Source organism: Xenopus laevis, chromosome 5S (genome assembly GCF_017654675.1).
Source record: "Xenopus laevis strain J_2021 chromosome 5S, Xenopus_laevis_v10.1, whole genome shotgun sequence".
Classification (NCBI taxonomy): Eukaryota; Metazoa; Chordata; class Amphibia; order Anura; family Pipidae; genus Xenopus; species Xenopus laevis.
In genome coordinates, this window is record NC_054380.1 from 16,929,211 (window position 1) to 16,953,729 (window position 24,519).

Consider the following 24,519-nt stretch of genomic DNA (forward strand, 5'->3'; position numbering starts at 1 on the left):
TAGCCTGGTCTTAACCTTCTAAAAACCTATGAGAATTAACTGAGTGAGGAGGCAATGCTGTAGCTGTGGTTCCTGCAGAAATCAAAAATATTTCTTAATTTTCTTTCTTTGGAAGACACTCCAATTCTCAGCGGACTACATGACTATGAGCCTCATTTCTAAAGAGGAGCATTTATTGGCACACGACTTATGCTGTTTGCTCACTGCTCTAATAGGATAATTATTAGTTGACAGAAGGTTTGAGAGTAAAGCCTCAGCAATATTTGCCTAGCTGGGGCTCCTAACACAACTTCCCATCTCACAAATAAAGACAATGGATTTTGCCGCGCTGAACAATGTTAACAATTTTCCCAGCAAAATGTTCAGCTACAGGACACGGAGAACTTGCAAATGTATCGTAAAGTCTTTCTTAATGAGAGGAAAATATGTTTTCATGTAATCAGCTCATTTAGCGCAGTTCCCCTGAAGGAGCGGCAGATTGTGTATATACACACAGAGAAGAGATTAAAATATAGAGACTAAGGTATCCACTGTGGAACAATCAAACAGGTCATCCAGAGGTCTCCACCAAAAGGCTCCCCGAAACTGGTTAGGAAATAAATACGTCAGCTCCTCTACAACCAATAAAACGTCTTTATTATAGTCATATTGTTTGTTCTTGTTTAACCTATTAACCCCTTGCATGTTAGTGTGGTGTCCTTTGCATATAAGATCCAAAGCAATAGATCTCACAAGTGTCTGTTTTAGGTAGGGATGCACCGAATCCAGGATTCGGCCTTTTTCAGCAGGATTCGGATTCGGCCAAATCCTTCTGCCTGGCGGAACCGATTCCAAATCCTAATTTGCGGGGAGGGTAATTGCGTGACTTTTTAATCACAAAACAAGGAAGTAAAAAATGTTTTCCCCTTCCCACCCCTAATTTGCATATGCAAATTCGGATTTGGTTCGGTATTCGTCCGAATCTTTCGCGAAGGATTCGGGAGTTTGGCCGAATCCAAAATAGTGCATTCGGTGCATCCCTAGATTTAGGAGAGGGCAGAAAGGACATTTGCATTCTTGGTGAGAAAAGTTAGATAAGAGGACAAAGGGCATATTGTACTGTGTAACAGATAAAAGGTATTTTCGCTATATACAGAGTGATGCTCAACCAGAAGCCCTCTGGAGCAATTCCTGACTGCTATCTCATCCTAGAGGTGAGGGCCACCTGCCCAGCCCACTACACCAGGCAACATGCAAAACATTCTATCCTTTTTATCCTATCTCACCATACTTTGTTCTACTGTAATCCTTTATATCACAGATTCATATTAAAAAAAAAAAAGTTAACTAAACTTTCTATGCAAGTAGGGAGGTGTCTTGGACGGTGCAGCACTGTATGGTTCAGTTAAACCCAACAGGCCACATTCAGTGCGCAGATATTAGAACCTTTCCTCTCATTGGCCTTCCTACATACAGGTCCAGCCGAGTGCATGACTGTTCCCTTTTAACAGCACAGTAAGGTTTCATCTTGCAAGCTCCTCCCACTTTACACCAGCAAAGAAAGGATGAGATTTGATGTCATCAACTCCTGCAACTCCGGCACCAAGTCGCTCCAGTGGGTTAAACTGCAAAAGCTAGAAGAGAATAATGCACAGTAAATATTTACAATTAAAAATGTGTGAAGCGCGCAAGGCTTTTTGTTGATATTTTAAAGGGGACCCGTTACTCAAAAAAAAATATTTAAAATCCTGTTTTATCACAGTAGTCAAGCAAAATGAACTTTAATTACACTATATAAATTATTTGAAGTGTGTTTCCATCAGTCTGGGAATTCATAATTATAACAAGCAGGCAGGAGCCATTTTGTGGACACTGCTATTAAGACAAGCCTTGTATCTTCTCAGAGTCTTGTTTGTGCACCAGAATGGGGGACCTGATGTCCATCCCCATGTCCTGGCTACACAATTAAATGGTGAAGAGAACAGGGGATGTGTGGAGAGCAGTGACATGTAGGAAGTGCTGAATGGAAAGTGAAAGTAATTTTCTGCCCTGCCTCTATGCCTAAGGCATAGAAGAGGAGCAATCAATATTTGATTGACAGCTGAGATTTTTTAAGCTATGAATGCTTTAATAAAAAATAGAAATTGGATTTCATGTTTAATTTAATAAGGATTTTTACTATACAGCTTTTTGTGTCTGGATGACAGGTCCCCTTTAACTGAATAAAGACTTTTGTACTTTTACACTTTCGAGTGTAAGTCCATTTTAGCAAGTTTGTCCAGCATATCTGGGGTTCCTTTCCTATATGCTCTCTACTGACATCACATAGCAAAAATACTTCATAGGGCCGTGTTAATGTATGCTTCAGATGGGGACAAATTGGCAGAATTGTAGTAAAATTCTACCCAAGGGCATTCAGTACCACAACACTACAGGGCCTTTAGTCTTTTGATTTGATATTCTTATTGAAATGGAGAAAACAAAAAAGAACGGATATACAAACAAGCCATTAAATTGCAAACCCATCTAGACAGAGGCTTCTGAATGAGCTTACTGAATAAACATTCAGCATCAAATAAAGGAATTCAGAGATGTCAGATGCATTTGTTCGTGCCGTCTAGCGCAATTACAGAACATTAATACTCTACGTATACAGATGGGGGACAGCTGCCTCTCAGCAGAAGAGGTTACAGGGGTGTCACATGGGTCTTCCATTTCTCTTGAATTGTATTTTATAAGCATTTATGCAATATATACCTCAAAGTTGGCAATTCATACCAGACATACAGAGCTGGTCTAGTGAAGGTTTACAGAACAGATGTTTTTGGTAATGAGGACAGTATGACCTGGTCCCATGCACCCACATTGCACCTTAAGGCTATCTCTACTCAAACCTGAAAAAAAAAAAAGAGGCTTCTCGTAGTAAATGTTCCCCCTACTGAAAGTGTCTGTAAACCAGAAGCAATATCAGTAGTAATGGTTGGACAGGTTCTAAGAACTGGAAATGGCTTCAATCATCGTTGGGGAGTATTTTTAATGCTTTACCTGCAGCCTACCAGACTAGCTCTATTGGGTTCCTGAAGACCATCCACAAGATAAGTACATCAAGGCTTCTCCTGACCACTTTGCAGGTCTTCTACTGTTACCGACCCAATGCAGGACTCTCCTTTGTAGTAACATTGTACAGTCTGCAGCCCTACACATACCAACACTTCTTCTTTTTAAAAAAGACTGAGTAATGTGGCATTAGAGGAAAAGATTTTTCTTCAATCAGCCCTTAATACACCTTTAATCACCAAGGTCCTTTTGAGGATACCAATAAATAAAAAAAATAATTAAAAGGTGTAATTAAAAACTGAGTTGATATAATATCTATATATACAATAATTTTATTAACCCTTATAAAACTCTTAAATCACTTAAAACCTGGCCGGGCAGAACCCCAAATTAATCAATACAAATTCATAAAAGTAAAATGAAAAGTCACTTATTCCAAATCAAGACAATCAAAAACTAAGTGAAAATATTCCTTTTAGGATAAAATTCATTCCGATAACCACCACGGTTTTGAATCCGGAATTCAACTATGTGGGTTATCTGAATGAATTTTATCCTAAAAGGAATATTTTTAATATGTTTTTGATTGCCTTGATTTGGAATAAGTGACTATTAATTTTACTTTCATGAATTTGTATTGATTAATTTAGGGGTTCTTCCCTTCCAGGTTTTAAGTGATTAAGAGTTTTATAAGGGTAATAAAATCATTGTATGTAAATATATAAACACTAGTTTTTAATTACACCTTTTCATTATTTATTTTACTTCTTCTATTTAGAAACAAGTCTATGAGAAGCTGCTATAAGCATAAAACACAGTCGGTCTGTTGAATTTGGACACTTCTAGCTGCTTTGGAAATTAAATTCATATCTCCACATATTTTCACATATACGATGCAGTCAATAAATCATTAGTATATAAAGGCAGAATAAATATTTTCCTGAGCCTGCCAAATGTGAGACAAAAATCAACATTAGTATTAGAGAGAGTCTGAATGAGGGCAAAGTCTAGCAGAACTTTCCCTGCTCCTGAACCAGACATTCCCCCTGGACCTGTCTGTGACATCTGTGAACCTCTCAGTGGGTGGAAAAGGAAAAGTAAAACAGACAAACGGCTGCCATACTTGTAGACCCCCTTCCTTTTCCTGCCAAGGGCTTCCTGGCAGCCACAACACTCGACTTCCCTTGAATCAAAATGCAACAATTAGGATTCCCTGCAAGTCACAGTGGTCTCCCCAGTGAGCACTTGGATGAGGTGTTATGAAGTCTAATGAAGTGGCCAGGTCGCTGGCAGGCCAAAGGTTAATTTGAGAGACTGCATTATGTAAGTTTATTACTTCTGGTGCAGCAGCCCAGGTGGCTGTGAAGGATTTACATCAGACAAGAAGCACCACCAGTGACCTCCTGCTCCAACATATACAACAGGACAAAGGCTGAGAATACTGCATACAGGTTCTTGGCCTTCCTCAAATCTCCCCTTTCTATTATACATAATGTTTGTAGTCCAGAGCTTTGGGTGCACTTGCACCACCAGCTAGGGGCTGTATCCTTCCTCCAAACCTATATATACACACACACAACAGATAAACCACTTTCTTCTGTATTTAAATTAATTCATAATCAGTCATGTAGTATTAATTCTATGGCTGGTATAATATCACTTTCTCCTAATGGTGATTCCCAATGACCCCTATGCTTGGTTTGTTGACAGCAGCCCAGAGCACACTGAGCATGTGCAGTACCACTGACACTCCTAACACAATCCAAGATGGAGAGCTGTTGTAAACATCTTTTGATTCCCAGACTTATTACTGCTGAAACTCTGGGCTCTACAGTCAGTTCAGTATGTAAATGCAGAATTTCTAGCCAGATAATTGTTGAGCCTTTAGTTCTGCTTTAACTTCTTGGACACAAGTCAATCAATAACCATTAACTGGTAGTGATGCATGGGTCAGCAAATACTCAACCCACACCCGAACCTAACCCACAAAATATTAACCGGCACCCGACCCTAACCTGCAATACATTAAGCGGCACCCGATAGTGATGTGTGGGCCGTCCCGATAGCCGCGGGTTCGGGCCAACCTCGCACACTCCTTTCCGACCTTACAAATGCTGGTTCACTACTTCTGGGTTGAGTTTTTATAGGCGCACGCCTCTCGTCCCACCCCTTTTGTGACGTACGGATCTATAAAAGAGACCCGGAAGTAGGGTTCGGGCTGGCGCGGTTGGCGGGAGGTTGGGTTGCAGGTGGGTGCGGGTTATCGGCGGGGGGGAGACCCGGAAGTTGGGCTCAGACGGGAGGTTGGGTTGTGGGTCGGGAAAAGCCCCACCCGCACATCACTAGCACCCAACCCTAACCCGCAAAATATTAACCGCCACCCGGCCCTAACTCGAAAAATATTAACCAGCACTCGACCCTAACCAGCAAAATATTAACCCGCACCCAACACTTACCCGCAAAATATTAACCAGCACCCTATTCTAACCAGCAAAATATTAACCTGCACCCAACACTAACCCGCAAAATATTAAGCGGCACCTGACCTTACCAATAAAATGTTATCATTGTAGGACCTGCACCCAACCCATTTCTCTGTATGCTACTTCTGTGCGCACCTGTGGATACAAGACACGGAATCTTCCGTAGCAGTGGGCGACTGTACTTCCCCAGTCCAACCCGCAACAGTTGGCCACATTTCAACCCTAACCTGCCCAACCCACATATCACTATAAACTGGGCACAGATGGGTCACATAATATCAAATGTTTACCCCAATAATGATAAGTTTAATTTCTAGCACACATCTTTAAAAGTACTTTTTTATGAGAATTACTTCTCATGCTTCGGAATAATTTCCCTTTATTTGAATGCGGATTTCACCTTGCTTTGCTTACCTAGTTTCTAGTACAGCTTGACTTTACACCTTTGATATCAGTTCCTAAAGCCCTGTGGTGGTGTAATCTATTGGGCATGGTATATAATCATATTATTACTGGAAGTGTGGGCAGTGGAAAACAGTAAAAAACAGAAAGATAGACACAGCTGCTACAGGAATATTGCTGTAAGTTTTCACATACCCTATACCAGTGATCCCCAACCAGTAGCTCGCGAGCAACATGTTGCTCCCCAACCCCTTGGATGTTGCTCTCAGTGGCCTCAAATCAGGTGCTTATTTTTTAATTCCAGGCTTGGAGGCAAGTTTTGGTTGCATGAAAACCAGATGTACTGCCAACCAGAACCTCTTGTAGGCTGCCAGTCCACATAGAGGCTACCAATAGCCAATCACAGCCCTTATTTGGCACCACCCAGGAACATTTTTCATGTTTGTGTTGCTCCCCAACACTTTTTACATCTGAATGTTGCTCACGGGTGAAAAAGGTTGGGGACCCCTGCCCTATACAGAGAGATACTATAAAACAAAGATTATCAGCCTATCAATCCGACCCAAAACTGGATCCCCATAATTTATGTTGTGGGTCACCATGCGCCCCGTAAATACAAAAACGAAAATAACAATTAAGATAACACACGCAACTAATATGAAAAAAGATTCTCAGAATTGATCTGTCTTTATCAGTGATAAAAAGCAACGTTGTGTAATGGCTCTATGCTTAGATGTGACCAGACAAGCATCAGACGACTCTTCACTGCTCACTAACTTCATTTTCTAAGCAGAGAAACATCACAAGATGTAACTGTTCTCACAAAACTCAATTTCAGCTGGCGGAAGCCAATCGTTAGAAAAGAACAACAGGCAGTGCTGTTGCTTCAAATCCATTAAATTTGCGGCATTATAATAAATATAAATATCTTGAAAAATAAAACAAATACGTGTAAATTGCTAGTGTGATTCGAAGAGTGTGAGCTATTGTAAAAGAATTTGAGAGTTTACATTTCCTTTAAGTCACTAAAGGGGTTATGTAATATAAGGCACTAAGTTTGCCTGAGGCAGTAACGCATAGCAACCAATGAGCAGGTAGAATTTACTGGTCAGCTGTTTAAATGTGTTGGGGGAAAAATCCAAAGACCACGTAAAGGTGAAAGGGTTAACAAAGTTTATTATTTAAATAATAAACACACAGGCTAATTGGATTGAACAGAAGAAGAACAAAAGATTGACCAAAAGGGAGTACAAGGGAGTGATGAGTACATTTCAGTGTGCAATTAACTTGTATGGGAAAAATAAAGGAGTAGCTGTGGATGCATTCAAGGACAAGTCTCCTAGGCTGAGGGTAAGGGCACACGGGCAGATTCGGGGAGATTAGTCGCCTGAGCGACAAATCACCTCTTCTTTGGGGCGACAATCTCCCCGAAAGTGCTCCGATTGCCATCCCGCCGGTGATTTTCATTCTAGCCGGCGGGAAGGCAGTTCAAGGAGATTAGTTGCAGCGAAGAGGCGATTTGTCGCTTTGTCCCCGAATCTGCCCGTGTGCCCTTATTAATATATCAACAATAACAGATTATTGATAAGAACCCAGTCAGAAGATGTTACACATAACTAGGGTAACCTTGAAACAGTTTCTAGAAGGGCCTCATGGGGTAAAGTGTGGCCTGCACAACTTTTCCTCCCCAATTCTCCAGTCTTGTCAGTATGTCTGACAACAATAATACAAAACAAACGGATAAATATAGAATACCTTATAAACGCGGTGTAGATGATTAGCTGAAATGTTGATGCAAAGGCCATCAGAACCTAAGTGTACCGACTTACCAATATCCTTGAGCGACGCAGTTTTATTAAAACATCTTATTGGTTGCTATGGGTTACTGCTCCTGGGCAAATTTAGTGCCTTATATTACATATGGGGGTATAGAACTCTTCTCCCCTACTGCACTATATCCTCATAGAGGATTCTTTTCTTGGAGCTGCCCCTTAGAGCACATCACTAGACTCGGAGATGTGATATTCCAAGCGCAGAAAGACAAAATGAAAAATCAGAGAGAATTAGTAAGACACAGATCCCATCCCAAACAGGGTAACAAAGGCACAGATCATTAGTATACCCCCCCTCCAAAACTCCCAACTTTGCACATCTATGGAGCCAAAAACCTGCTCCGGGCAGAGGGAATTCTTTGCGCTTCTATCCCTCTTTTCAATGCCAGCCCTGTCAAGACCTCGCAGTGAGCTAGCCAAGATCAGGAGCAAAGTGCCGACTCCAGCAAAGGCACCTGGATCGAAGGCTGCGTCTTTAGAAGTTCCGTGTCAAATAGGCTGGCGCCTGACAAAATTCGCTTTTTAATATTTCATCACGGAGCGCCACATATCACTGAGGGGATGGCGAGTATCTCCAAACCAGCTGTTCAAAAACCAAAACAAGCAAAGCCGGCGTTCCTTTCAAATGCATTTGTTCTATTCACCTGCATAAATTGTTCATTTGATCTCGAATGTCAAACAAAAACGAGCCTGTTCAGAATACTGATCGGCCTCCGCGTGGGGCTCATGTGGGTCTCCTTGGATGGCTGAAGTCATTGTTGAATCCTGATGTCTTATTAGATATAAAAGGCATTGCGCTGAGATGCCTCGCAAGACCAATGAGGCAGAACATTAACAGAGATAGAAGTTTAGAAACTTTGTAAGCAAATCCCAGTGAATCTATTTCTTTAGCTTCTTTGATGAAACCTTTTTGGCTGCATTCCTGTTCTTGCCCTCCAGATATTAAAGGAGAACTAAACCTTAAAAATTAATGTGGCTAAACATGCCATATTTTATATACTGAACTTATTGCACCAGCCTAAAGTTTCAGCTTGTCAATAGCAACAATGATCCAAGACTTCAAACTTGTCACAGGGGGTCACCATCTTGGAAAGTGTCTGTGACACTCACATGCTCAGTGGGCTCTGAGCAGCTGTTGAGAAGCTAAGCTTAGGGGTCGTCACTAATTATGCAGCAGGAAATGAGGTTTGTCTGTAATATAAGGAGATACTACAGGTTTGCTGATTATTAAATTCTGATGCTAATTGCACTGGTTTCTGTGCTGCCATGTAGTAATTATCTGTATTAATTACTAATCAGCCTTATATTGTGACATTTCTATTCTATGTGTACTGTATATTGTGAGTGGGTCCCTAAGCTCAGTAAGTGACAGCAGCACAGAGCATGTGCAGTGAATCAGCAGAAAAGAAGATGGGGAGCTACTGGGGCATCTTTGGAGACACAGATCTTTACTGCTAAAGGACTGTGGTTGCCTTGGGTTGGCACAGAATCACAAAACAGAATGTACAACATTTCTACCTAATTCTTTAGTAAAGCTTTATTTCTCTTTTAAAAGGATATTTTAACTCACAAAACATTTTTACTTTTGTAGTACAGAAAATGATTTCTGTGGTTCTCCATTAATGTTTTAATTAAAGAAGAACTAAAGCCTAAAAATGAATATGTATTTTAGATCCTGAAATTTCTCTACTAGACCAAAAGTTCATCAGCCCTATAACAGTAATATGTATGGGACCTGTTATCTAGAACACTCAGGAACTGGGGCTTTCTGGATAACAGACCCTTCCGTAATTTGTATCTTTGTAAACCTTAATTCTACTAGAAAACCATTTAAACATTAAATAAACCCAATAGGCTGGTTTTGCTTTCAATAAGGATTAAGTATATCTTAGTTTGGATCATGTACACATGTACTGCCATTATTACAGAGAAAAAGGAAATAATTTAAAAATTTGGATTATTTGGATATAATGGAGTCTATGGGAGACGGCCTTTCCGTAATTTTAAGCATTCTGGATAACAGGTTTCAGATAACGGACCCCATACTTCAAAGTTGTCCAAAGGAGCTTCCCATCTTTTGAATGCCGATGGCACTGCACATGCTCAGTGCGCTCTGGGCTGCTGTTGAGATGCTTTGGGATTGTTGGAAATCATCAAGCAGAAAACAATGATTATTAAATTCTGATGGAGAATGCATTGGTTTCTGAACTGTATGTAACAGGAGTCTAAACGGATTTCTACTAAGCCTAGAAATTTGACTTTTATATTCTGTATTCACAGTATATTTAGGGGCAGATTTACATATGGTCGAATATCGAGGGTTAATTAACCCTCGATAGTCGACTGCCGAATGTAAATCCTTCGACTTTGAATATCGAAGTCGAAGGATTTACCGCAAATAGTTTGATCAAACCATATATTGTTCGATTGAACGATTAAATCCTTCGAATCGTTCGATTCGAAGGATTTTAATCCATCGATCGAACGATTTTTCTTCGACCAAAAAAAACTTAGCCAAGCCTACGGGGACCTTCGGTAGGTTTTAGGTGGCGAAGTAGGGGGTCGAAGTTTTTTTTAAAGAGACAGTACTTCGACTATCGAATGGTCTAATATTCGAACGATTTTTTGTTCGAAACGTTCGATTCAAAGTCGTAGTCGAAGGTCGAAGTAGCCAAAAAAAACATTCGAAATTCGAAGTTTTTTTTATTCTATTCCTTCACTCGAGCTAAGTAAATGGGCCCCTTAGAGTCAGTTGTGGTTAAAAGGGTGGTTCGCTTTTGAGATAACTTTTAATATATTATAGAATAGCAAATTCTAAACAACTTTTCAATTGGTCTTATTTATTTTCTATAGTTTTTTTTCATTATTGGCCTTCTGCTGCTGACTTTTTCCAGCTTTCAGATGGGGGTCACACGACCCCATCTAAAAATCAAATGCTTTGTAAGGCTACAAATATATTGTTATTGTTACATTTTATTACTAGTCTTTCTTTTCACGTCTCTCCTATTCATATTCCATTCTATAATGCAAATTAGTGCATGGTTGTTAGGGTAATTTGGACCCTAGCAACCAGATTGCTGAAATTGCAAAGTGTAAAGCTGCTGAATAAAAAGCTAAATAACTCAAAAACCACAAATAATAAAAAATTAACAACCCCTTTAAGTCTCCGGAGTTTTTTTCTTTTTATCTTGTATTTTTGCATTACTGATGGCAGCTTCACTCTCTACTAGGAGCCCAATCCATGATCACATGATTTGTTTTTTTGTAAGGATATATTTCCTCCAGTTTCCTGTGTCTGTTTACCATCCATGTTCAGGGATGACCTTTTCTTCCAGCAGTCCCCTTTCCAAGATCTAAACGTCCTTCCTGGCCTTTGTTGAACCCTTTCATGTACTTAAAGGTGTCAGCTCTTTAACCCAATGTCAGGCTCATAAAGACAGGGCTAAAGTTGCAGCCATGCACTATCAATCACATAATATTGCATTACAGCTCAGAGGAAGGAGGAGAAAAATCATTTGTACAGCCTACAAATCTACCCATGATAATGCCCATTTCATTCCAATGCTTTGATTCCTTTGCAAGGCACATACTGTCAAGGCAATGCCAATAAACAAAGTGAATATATAAATATATATGCAATCTTCTTTCAAAGTTGCTTTGGTTGCGGTTCTTCCGGAACTCTGTTTCAGTTAGCTAAGTTAACATTTCAGTGGTGGAAATTGTATTTAAAGGATTAGTTCACCTTTTAAAAGTAATATGCTGAGACAAGTTGCATAGATCTTCACTTCCTAATGAACAAAAATATAATTCTGTGCAACTGTCCACTATAGATTTAGTGCAAGTTTTCAATGGTTTTCCAGTTATTGGTAAATGCTATTGCTGTTGAAAGCGGCATTTTGCCGTTTCTATTCTCTGCACTTCTGGTTCTGACTCCTAAAACAATAAAGTAGTTTAAGAACAGACCTGGAGTAGGACTGTCTTTTGCTGCCCTATTCCAAGGGTCAGAACCAGAGAACAGAAAGGCACAGGCAAACGTTTCTTTCCTTAGCTATTACACTGGGGAATGACTTTAAAACCAACGACACGGTTTAATTGATGTGTATTGGAAAGCTTCGTAGACATATATTTTCATTGTGCAAAAAAAACCAAAAAAAAACCAAAACAGTTTTTGAGGTGGATATCCTCTTTAAGGTATTTTGCACAAACTTAGGTGCTGTAGCTATGCCTGTATATTCTATCATTGCTATTTTGGGCCAATTTACCTGAGGGATTTATTAACTCAGGATAAACAGAGAGTGTCACTGCTCAGTGAGACACGATTAAGGAGGCAATAGATTTTTACAGGCAAATAAATAGCATGATACCTTGCCTAGGCAAATTTTGGTGACTTACATGAAACAGTTTAGCACAGAATTCTTGTCTGGTCTAGGGCACAGCCCAATAACCCAATAATAATGTATATAACCTAATCCTGTGCCGAAATCTCTGAACTCCTTTTGAATTGAATTGTTCAGTTTAAAAATAAAAACTGTGTAAATAGACAGGCTGTGCAAAATAAAAATGTTTTCAATATAGTTAGTCAAAATATAGGGGCAAATTCATCAAGGGTCGAATATCGAGGGTTAATTAACCCTCGATATGCGACTGGGAATGATATTCGAAGTCGAAGGATTTTGCGCAAATACTTCGATCGAACGATTCGAAGGATTTTAACCCAACGATCGAAGGATTATCCTTCGACCAAAAAAAACTTAGCCAAGCCTATGGGGACCTTCCATAGGCTAACATTGGGTTCGGTAGCTTTTAGGTGGCGAACTAGGGGGTTGAAGTTTTTTCTTAAAGAGACAGTACTTCGACTATCGAATGGTCGAATAGTCGAACGATTTTTAGTTCGAATCCTTCGATTCGAAAATCGAAGTAGCCCATTCGATGGTCATGGTAGCCAAAAAAACACTTCGAAATTCGAAGTATTTTTTCTTCTATTCCTTCACTCGAAGTTAATGAATTGACCCCATAATGTATAAAGGCTGGAGTGACTGGATGTCTAACATAATAGCCAGAACACTACTTCCTACTTTTGCAGCTATCCTGGTTTCCCGATTGGTTACCAGGCAGTAACCAATCAGTGACTTGAGCGGGGGCACATGGGATATAACTATTGCTTTGGAATCTGAGCTGAATGCTGAGGATCAATTGCAAACTCAGTGAACAGTTATGTCCCATGTAGGCCCCATTATAGTCACTGTAAAGCAGGAAGTAATGTTCAGTTCTGTTACAAATCCAGTCACTCCAGCCTTTATACATTACATTTTTGGGTAACTAACTATATTAGAAACATTTTTTATTTTGCACAGACTATTCACCCGGTTTTTATTTTTACACTTAACTTTAAGCTCTATGTAATAGCAACAATGCAACAGAGAATTTCTAGGTGTTACCTGCTGAACGAGAGACTGGGCTTCCTTAGACACGTAATCTGGCATACTGACAGTCGTGTGGGTGTTCATTCCTGCTGGATGGCACTCAACCAGGGCCTGAAAAAGAGACAGGTGATATTATCAGCCCCCCAAGGGCACTTATTTTTCACTTTTAATAATAGTCATAATTCTTTACCGCAATACAAGTCATCTTTGCACTTTCTCTGCCTCTGTGTATAAATAAAGCTATTGATTTCCACGTGCTGTGTAGCTATAGCCATACCAAAGTAAGTACCTATTCATCTCCGGGTAAAAAAAAAAAAAAAAAAGAAAGTAGCTTTTTGAACATCCTTTTCTTGGTAACAGACGCTTTTTTCTTTCATACCATGGGGATTTTCTATATTGCAAAGAAACCAGAAGGCGAGGCGGCGTGTGGTGTGCATTGAAAACAAGGTTAGTTGTCGACATGTGATATCATATGAGCCCTTGTGTACAACAATGCCGCACTTCTCTACAGTTGTGTACTGGGAATTCAACAACAAAAGCAATGCATGGTTCAGAAGAGGCACGGAAGCTTTCCTTTATTATTGACATGTATACTTCTATAGCATGTGCTCAACCTGGCAAAGGCTGCATTCAGTAGAGATGCACTGAATCCAGGATTTGGCCAGGATTCAGCCAATCTGAATCAGAATTTGCATATGTAAATTAGGGTCAGGGAGGGGAAACCACGTGACTTTTTGTCACAAAACAAGGAAGTTAAAAAATATTTCCCCCGTTCTCCTTTTCTGCCCCTAATTTGCATATGAAAATTAGGATTCAGTTCGGTATTCGGCCGAATCTTTCACAAAGGATTTGGCCGAATCCCAAAAAGTTTTCGCTGCCTCCATAGAATTCAGTAGAGATAGAGGCGTTCATTGTAGTGAGCAGCAGCAGGTGTCTCTGTCTCAGAAGCAGCAGATGTATAGACATATATTCATTTGAGAAAATATTTGCCCTCCCCACCACCCACCAATAAAGGTACATATATATATATATACATATACGTCTATAAATATGGCGGTCTAGAACGCTTTACATCGGAACCAGGAGAAACTATTAGAGCTCAGAAGGAAGGGATCCAAACATGCTTGCATTTATGAAACGTCTTACAGCAAGAGCCATAAATCTGATAACCTTTGCTTTCATCTTCCGCCCCTATATGTTTTAGAGGCAAAACAGAAATAGAACCTGACCTGCTGGTGCAGCTGAAATCCATAAAAGTGTAACATAAGATGCCTTGTAGGTACTATATTAACTGCTTCCAAAGCACAATCCTTTAACTGCGAGGTGCCGACCTCTGGGGAAAGCTGTATGGCGCACATGCTCATATGGAAAATATTTCCTGCTTTTCGAAATACTTCATTTCTCTTCTGTAAATGTTTTAATAAACTATTCGCCATACATTATTTTTCCCAGGAAGCATTACAAATATAGTGAATAAAGTACCCCTATTGTAAAATATAAGGATATTATAAGTTACCGAGCAGTTTCATGACCATATTAAAAAGTCGAGGCCGAGTGTTTTTATACAGGTCATGGAACTTCGAAGTGACTTCTCCGAGGTGCATTAATTGTATTTACGTATCACAAGTGGGCACCGCCATATTGATCAGTGCAGTTAAAGGACAAGGCAACTACATTTTAAATATTCTGAAATGCTTAATTTGGCTGGCTCCATTTTACATACAACCCTAAGCAACACTAACCAAAAAAGGATCAGTTATGCAATTGCTTACCACTTTACATGGTGGGTCCGGGTGTTCAAATCCCAGACCTTCAGCTTAGCGAGCCAAACAGGGAAAGACACAAAAATGCAGGCTGGAACTTTTACAGACCACAGGAGTAGGAGTCAAAAGCAGCTAAGTTAAGTTAGTTTTTATCTGTACATAATCATGAACAAAGCCTTACGCATTTAGCGTAAGCGTATTCGGTGCGTGTATGGTGGGAAATAAGCCAACCGATATCTGCAGAAGACTTGGATATCGGTTGGCTTGTTGATCGGGCTGGACAGAAAATTTTTATCGGCTGCCTTTGAAGGCACCAAAACATCAACCATTGTTAGTGCTGAATCGTCAAATACAGGTAGAATTCTATTGTTTCTATCTATATAACTGATGATTCACCTCTACACGTGTGTGAAAAGATCTTTTTCAAGAAAAGATCTTAATTGTTACGTCTATGGTCACCTTAAGATCCAATATATATTTTATTGGGGCTCCTTTTGCCTAAAGATGTATTAGAGCTCAATCACCAGACATCATGTCTCTCTACATGCAGGATTTGTGCAAAAGGCAGTTATTTTGTTACATTTTGTTTGTTCTGCAATCAGTGATTTGAGTGAGCTCTAATACGTCTGCTAGGAAAGGGAGCCGCCTCTATAAGATATACTGGATCATTCATCTGACACCCAACTGCTGCATGAAGACAGAATGAAGAGAAACAGATGCTGAGAGAGCAATAGTGAACATAAACTTGATTATATCAAGTTTTCACAAAACATTTACACAAACGAGACTGTGCAGACTAGCCATAGTCAGATATAAATGTACTTATATGGGGTATGCAGAGCTAAACCTGAATTTAAGAAACACAAAAATTGGATACAAAGAGTTGCTTCTTCTCTTTTAGACAGATAAAGGGATATGTCTTTCTTCTCCAAACAACCAAGGTAAGAAGTTATACTTTTCATTACATTTCTACCAATGTATGTGCCGTGCAGAGACTCAAAATGAAAATAGCACACAAAACTTTTTAATGGGCAAAAACAAGTAGAATAAAATAAATAAGAGCAATAAATAAAATATTGCAGTGAGATTGGTAGTCAAAATACAAGTTCAACATGTCTCACTGTCCAATAATCCAGTATTGGCCATCAATTGAGAAAATATGATTCACCAACTTAGATTTGGCCGAATAAATCAAATCTGAACCTGGACCTGGATATTAACATAAAACAGTAACAAAGGTCAGTCTGAAGTACCCATAGCATAGCAAGTTGCATTAAAAGTTAGGATTTAGTTTGGCTGAAAACCATAGATTTCTGCCAATAAGAATCTTTTCAAGTGCAAGTCAGATAAGACTCTTTGCTCATTATCATTATACTGTGGCATCACTTCTTAAAGTCACTAGAAAGAACTAAGGGTCTCATCTGAGTTATATCTGTTTTGGGTGGTAGAAAATCCAGACCTGCTACATACTCTGTGGGAGTGAATCACTTTGAAAGAAATAAAATAACATTTTAGTCTCCTCTGTTCACAAGTGTCTATAAGTAACCTGTCAACTGAGAAATGTAACATAAAATGCACCAAAAGTCCCAGTGATTTACCTTTATGGTGAGGAGTTCAAAGAGAAGAGCCCCTAAACTCCACCAGTCACAGGCCTGCGTCTCCTCTGTTATCCCTCCGACCTCTGAAATCAAAAAAATTTTTGTTCTCATTAGGATGAACTTCAAATGCCAGTACAAACTCTCCCTCTCCAAATGGCAAGGGGGGGGGGTGTTGAAAATGAATGAATATTTGTACACAGAAATATTTGATATTGCAAAGTAGCATACATCAACATGATAAAAACAACAAAATACAGTATTACAGACATCATGAATATGTAAATTGAATGTCTGCTAAAACTGCAATCAGCACTGTGGCTCAAACCATAATAGACTCTATGAGATCCTACCAAGTATTAAGATAATCCCTTACAGCTTTTAAATGGTTGTGGATACAACATTCTTTAATATGGTATTCATCACACAGCAACAGTCCATTCCCAAAGATTATTATCCCAACTAATATTATAGGCCCCATCTCTCCCTACTATACCTGCTCTCCCACAGCCACACTCCCTTCCCAAAGACTATTATCCCACTGTTAATATAGGCACCATCTCTCCCTACTATACCTGCTATCCCACAGTCACACTCCCTTCCCAGAGATTATTATCCCACTGTTACTATAGACACCATCTCTCCCTACTATACCTGTTATCCCACAGTCACACTCCCTTCCCAGAGACTATTATCCCACTGTTACTATAGGCACCATCTCTCCCTACTATACCTGCTACCCCACAGTCACACTCCCTTCCCAGAGACTATTATCCCACTGTTACTATAGGCACCATCTCTCCCTACTATACCTACTATCCCACAGTCACACTCCCTTCCCAGAGACTATTATCCACTGTTACTATAGACACCATCTCTCCCTACTATACCTGCTATCCCACAGTCACACTCCCTTCCCAGAGATTATTATCCCACTGTTACTATAGACACCATCTCTCCCTACTATACCTGTTATCCCACAGTCACACTCCCTTCCCAGAGACTATTATCCCACTGTTACTATAGGCACCATCTCTCCCTACTATACCTGCTACCCCACAGTGACACTCCCTTCCCAGAGACTATTATCCCACTGTTACTATAGGCACCATCTCTCCCTACTATACCTGCTATCCCACAGTCACACTCCCTTCCCAGAGACTATTATCCACTGTTACTATAGACACCATCTCTCCCTACTATACCTGTTATCCCACAGTCACACTCCCTTCCCAGAGACTATTATCCCACTGTTACTATAGGCACCATCTCTCCCTACTATACCTGCTATCCCACAGTCACACTCCCTTCCCAGAGACTATTATCCACTGTTACTATAGACACCATCTCTCCCTACTATACCTGCTATCCCACAGTCACACTCCCTTCCCAGAGACTATTATCCCACTGTTACTATAGGCACCATCTCTCCCTACTATACCTGCTATCCCACAGTCACACTCCCTTCCCAGAGACTATTATCCCACTGTTACTATAGGCACCATCTCTCCCTACTATACCTCCTATCCCAAAGTCACACTCCCTTCCCAGAGACTATTATCCCACTGTTACTATAGGCACCAACTCTCCTTACTATACCTGCTATCCCACAACCACAGTCCCTTCCCAGAGACTATTATCCCACTGTTACTATAGGCACCATCACTCCCTACTATACCTGCTAAACCACAGTCACATTCCCTTCCCAGAGACTATTATAGTCTGTTACTATAGGCACCATCTCTCCCTACTATACCTGCTATCCCACAGTCACACTCCCTTCCTAGAGAATACTATACAACTGTTACTATAGACACCATCTCTCCCTACTATACCTGCTATCCCACAGTCACACTCCCTTCCCAGAGACTATTATCCAACTGTTACTATAGACACCATCTCTCCCTACTATATCTGCTATCCCACAACCACAGTCCCTTCCCAGAGACTATTATCCCACTGTTACTATAGGCAACATCTCTCCCTACTATACCTGCTATCCCACAGTCACACTCCCCCAGAGACTATTACCCCACTGTTACTATAGGCACCATCTCTCCCTACAGTACCTGCTATCCCTATCCCATAGCCACAGCCAACAATATATTAAAAAAAGAAAAACAGGCCACATCCAACTTCCCGGTTAAAGGGATACGGCTTAAGGCACCTGCAAATTGGCTAAATGTCTGCATTTAGTAACTGCATGTACACTCAATGTGGCCAGTACCCTGGGATCCAACAAAGGAACATGTACTATGTACCTATAAAAACAAGGTACAGGGTCACACCAGAGGAACGTGGCATAATAGGCAGTGATAGGGATGTACACAGACATGGGACATACAAGATGACAGGGTTCATAAAGACACACCTATACCCTCCATGCCCTCTAATTAAACTTTGGGAACTGATATGAAGATATCAAAACAGGAAATCAAAGGCAAAATGGATAATTGGTCACATATATGAAATTCCAGCATATTTCTTTTATTGACCATTTTCTTTATTCCTGCATCGGTAAAGAAAGGATCCCTTCAGCCAGAGTTCCCCATTGCTTGGCTTAATTTCACTTTGAATGGGGGGCTCAGTAGAACCTTGCCACTTGCATTCACATATAGGCTATGGGTCTGTAGGAAAGGATCAGAGCTATCTGGGTAACCGCAACAATGGCCAAACATTTAACCGCTGGGTATGAAGCCAAACTGAATTCTTACCTTTGGTTTGCTTTAAAGAAAAGAATTGAAGAATTGCTGGTTTTCGGATACTTCCGATTTAAAATTCTTACAAAGAGAAAAACTCAGCCCCTTTACCTCCCCTAACGCTTATTGACACCAAAGGATTATAAAGCTTTTGTTTATTTGGAAGACTTGTTTATAGAGCAGGCGAATGACCCTCGAGTGGAACTTTTTCAGCTTTCTGGCGATGGAAACAATTTGTTACTGGAATTTTTTGTTTTTTGTTTATTTCATAAATACCAAGGCATGTTAGCAGCAGATAAAAGATATATAGCAATAATTTGAAAGTGCAGGGCAGGTGGATGATGTTTTGGAGACAAATGTGTGATAAGAGGCTGGGGGGGGGTAGAGAGAGCAAAGGGTTGTTTAAACAGGAGTGAATCATTTTCATCCCGACTGGGTGATAAAGTTTACTTCCTCCCCCCCTACCCCGGGCTAAAATATCAAGCGGCTTTAATGCTCCTATTTAGAAAACAAGAGAGGCCGTCGGTGAATTCAGTGCAACAAAAGCCCCGTCACGTGGCACCGGTCTTGTTTGTGCATTTTGTTATTGTGAAATGTAAAGCAACATTGCTGGCAACATCACAAAGTGTTCCCTTCAGCCTGTCACACTGATTTTATGTACACTGAATGATTTATAAGGCGTTGTCTCCCTGTGGGTCGGGAACAAAAATTGGACTTATTGTGGCTGGACAGAAGTGATTTGGTTTGGATATCCATCAAAGTGCCACTCAGGGCTTGAAAGTGCTTGCAAACTGTCGGGGTAGGGCAGTTATGTGGGTACTTATAGTTTTCAATTTATACCTCTCCTTTGTTGCATCAGAGAATAATGTGGTTATCAAGTATTAAGGAAAAGGTGTAAAATAATCTATAGAGTGCTGCTGCACACATATACATTTACATACAGGATTAAAGAATTTAAGTGGCCACCAAAACCTTGGTAACACGCTGCCACCTGCTGGGACTCTCTATGAGATGCGAGTAGAGTCCCTATACAAGCTGGATGCAGCTGGGCGATAGAAACTAAACACACAGGGTAACATTGCCTTACAATCTACAACATATGCGTGTGGAGGTTAATGCTCATTTGCATGTGATTATTTTGGTGCAAGTCTGTCACATCTATTGACACAACCAGTGGGTACCCTGGATAACAAATTAAAAAAAAACATGTTTTTTTTGGGGGTTTTTTTTTAGAAGGTGCATTCTACATTTTTATTATTTCATTTTGAATGGTGTTGAAGTTTAGGAGTTCTGCATGAATAGACAAACACCTGATTTCATAAGGTCCTTCCCTGGATATTTCATTAGGAGCAAGGGGGAAAGTCCAAATAGGTTTTCCTTTTTTGCCTGTTCATTTTCTAATGTACCCCCTCCTACTGTAAATTATAAGGATATTAGAAGTCACTGAGGGGTTGTTCTGTGACCATATAAAGGCACAAGGCTGCAGGCTGAGTTATACAGTGAACTCTAAATATCACTCGTGTATTATAAGGGATAATGTACCCCCTACTGTAAATGATAAGGATATTAGAATTCACTGAGGGATTCTGTGACCATATAAAGGCACAAGGCTGCAGGCTGAGTTATACAGGGAACTCTAAGTATCACTCCTGTATTATAAGGGATAATGTACCCCCTACTGTAAATGATAAGGATATTAGAATTCACTGAGGGTTCTGGACCATATAAAGGCACAAGGCTGCAGGCCAAGGAGTTCCAATATTCATGTATTTTAACTATTCCATCATAATGAAAGTCTAATACTGACCAGTGACAGCCGATCAGGAAGGTATCAAAATCCTGTCAAGCAGGGACTGCATTGTGTGTGCTGCAGACCTCTCCCCAATGGATCTCCATAGGTCTGTGTAATGAACAATATTTAAGAAATGTATCCCCATCGAAACTTGTGCATTAAAAGATATAATGTACGCCTATTTTACAACGTAATGATATCCGAGTCACTGCAGGTTTCAAGACTTTCATGTAGCTTATAAAAGGATTCGCTCTTCGCCCTCTTGCCTGTTTGGAACTCCACAGTGACTTAAAAACTATATATTTTTAATTACATTCCACAACCATTCATGGCAGCTTGCCTCATCTAAAGCCTTCTTTGTAGCAGTTAAGAGAGCAGATCTATCTGTTTATAAGGTGCCTCAGCAGACGCAAGCTATATGGGATCTGCCACTCATATTTATAAATCCTTATAGGCAGAGGGATAGGTAACATCTGTTATTTCTAAGATAGAGTATAACCCTTTTGCCCATAGTAAACATAAGGAAGATAACAAGGAAATTAAAGCGGTGCAGAGATGCTCACTGCAAAGGTGTTAGAACATAAAGCAGTTTGGACTAATAAAAAAAAACATATTTTGAACACAGAATGGAATCGTTTAAAAAAAAATGTTTGGATTTTGAGGGCTCACTGTTAGGGTTTCAGCCAATAAAAGAAAAAAAGAGGCAACATGTATGTCTACCAATGTGACTATCACAAGGCTGGCCAAAAAAATAAATGCTTCATGCTTGATTATCTTTGTCACCTTTGTTTTGTATATAATAACAAGGTTTGTGCTAATGCCACATGAAAAAGTATATACGGTACTACTCAAAAAAAATTGTATTTTTGATTTACCAATTATTTTTTAAGTTAATTGTAGAGGATTTACTCACAGTTCACCCCAGTCCCAAGGTGCAAGTCCAAAACACTATATCCAAAAAAGATGTGAGGACCTCCAATAATAAAGAAGCAATTATGTTAAAAATTAGAAAATTTATTAGGACATGAAAACCGCACGCGTTTCGTGCCTATTGGGGTACTTACTCATTTTTGGATATAGACCTTTGTTTTGTACCTTGATGCATATGGCTAGCTTTACCCTCTCATAGCAACTTGGAAGTTTCCTAATATAAAGGGCGTCTCTAAAACCGTCATCAGTAATCATGGGGCCCCATACTACAAAGTCAGCTGGGCCTATGCCCCAGGGGATACAAATTATGAGCCACCTGGATCCCCTGGGTGGTGGGCCCTGCAAACAAATCAAATAGGGCATCAATGAAAACATGTCTCTTGCATGCACGGTCGCTCCCCTGATGTTCCCATGACCTCTCCCCAAATATATAAAAATTCCATCCATGTGTTACAATCCATGTTGCTAATTAGATTTAGTCAAATTTTGCCAACATATGGACTACATGGTCCTGCAGCAGGACAGGTACCCGCGGGTTACCCACAAAAAAAAAGCGGGTACCCTGCGGGATGAGGGTACAAATTTTGGGTGTGGGTTACAGATGCGGGTCTCATCTAAATTTCTTATGTTATATTGTCTATATTTTACTCCTTTTAAAATTTTACGAAACGTTTTTTCTGTCCCCACCCACTTTTGAAAATGTCACTTCCTATTTAATGGTGGTCGTCGGGTTGCGGATCGGGCTGTGGATAAGGCAGTTGCGGGTCGGGGTAGGGTAGAAGATCAAAGCGGGGCAGTTCGGGTCACGTGCTGCGGGTTCAGGTCTTATAAATTGGTGACACGCAGGACTATACTTCGTGGCTCAAATTGCCAGCCACCTCCACCAACCAATGGACACTTTTCCCATCAATCTTTCTCTTTCCTTTCTCACTTTAACCTAATAATTGTTAAAACTAAAAAATTCAAGCTATATAAAAAAAACAAAAAACTCCCCCCATGTCCCATGAATGCTCCACTCATGTCACATGAAAGCTCCACTCATGTCCCATTTTACATGGGACACCTTTCCATCTTGGGGGGTCAACTCTGCAGTAGGCCCCCTGACTACAGTAGCGTCTGTATCCCCCACAGGCAGCCCTCATGACACAGTTAAGAATAGCAAATATATCATCTCTGTATAAGAGCAATTACTGCTACAGTTGTCCAGGGAGAATGCCCCATGTGTACAATAAATAACTTACTGGGGCTAAACTCTAAACAAAATTGAAGCAGTAATTATTATTATATACCAGTACAGTCGCTACCAGCAACCAGGACTGATCTAAACTAACTAAATCATATTTCCTTGAAGTTGTCATTCATATTTCTGCATATTTGCGTGAGATCATAATCATTTTTCTATTTTTCTATTAAGCTTATTTGTTCCAGGGTATCAGCACATGCACTGCTACAATTCAGCACCAATAATAGTAAATCTGCCATTAAAAGCAAAACATAAATACTACGCCTTTTCCCCCCGGTTGTACAGGTATGGGATCCATTATCCGGAAACCCGTTATCCAGAATGCTCCAAATTACGGAAAGGCTGTCTCCCATAGACTCCATAATAATCAAATAATCCAAATTTTCAAAAAGAATTTCCTTTCTCTCTAATAATAAAACAGTACCTTGTACTTGATCCAAACTAAGATATAATTAATCCTTATTGGAAGTAAAACCAGCCTACTGGATTTATTTAATGTTTAAAGGGTTTTCTGATAGACTTAAGATATGAAGATCCAAATTATGGAAAGATATGTTATCTTGAAAGCCTCAGGTCCCCAGCATTCTGGATAGCAGGTTCCATACCTGTATTCATGTTACCACTGATATCCATTTAAGCTTGCTGACCCTAAACACCAACATGATGTTATACTCGGAACAAATAAGCTTAATAGATCCATAGAAAAATGTTTATGATCTCCCACAAATACGCAGAAATATTAATGGCAACTTCAATGAAACTTGATTTTTGCCGCAGTCATTTGCCAAAACCCTGCTATGTTATATATACTATATTTTAATATTCATAAACGACATGACCGATATGGATACGCTTGACACCCATTGGGACATTGCGCCCATGAAGAGATCAGCCACGATGAATACAAATGTCTGCAACTTTGATGCTTTGGAATAACAAAATGGCATTTCATGATGCACAAAAGTCTATTCACTGTTCAACAAGGCTTCAATTATGAGCGATATCCACCACGACTTGACAGACTGAGAATTACTGTGGATATCAGGCCATGCATTAACTTCCACGTCCAATAAAAGTATGTTACCAGAGCTACAAGAGGAAATGAAAGCTGCTAATCTACTTTTCAAGTGAAACATTTGAGGTGATTGATCTAACCTGGGGCACAGTACATTTTCTCTATTGCATCGCTGTCACAGGAATCTTCAACCTCACTCCACCTGCTAAAATATGTTAGCTGAATGTGTCCTAAAAACAAAACGACAGGAGAAATCAAAACATTTTTCCCTTCCATTTTCTGTACAAGTGAACTGTAATTACTCTC

General features: G+C 40.0%; 1 protein-coding gene across 2 annotated transcripts in view; it reads right to left on the reverse strand.

Moving 5' to 3' along the window:
- Window positions 1-615: 615 nt before the first annotated feature.
- Window positions 616-24,519, reverse strand: part of rps6kc1.S (ribosomal protein S6 kinase, 52kDa, polypeptide 1 S homeolog) — an 86,728-nt gene continuing 62,824 nt past the window's right edge. For both annotated transcript variants that reach the window (XM_018264995.2, XM_018264996.2), the window contains exons 14-17: window positions 24,354-24,443; window positions 16,538-16,620; window positions 13,192-13,287; window positions 616-1,613 (exon numbers count right to left, since the gene is read on the reverse strand). In XM_018264995.2, the coding sequence (XP_018120484.1) occupies window positions 1,503-1,613; window positions 13,192-13,287; window positions 16,538-16,620; window positions 24,354-24,443 (380 nt within the window). In that variant the 3' untranslated portion in view covers window positions 616-1,502. The remainder of the gene's footprint in view (window positions 1,614-13,191; window positions 13,288-16,537; window positions 16,621-24,353; window positions 24,444-24,519) is intronic.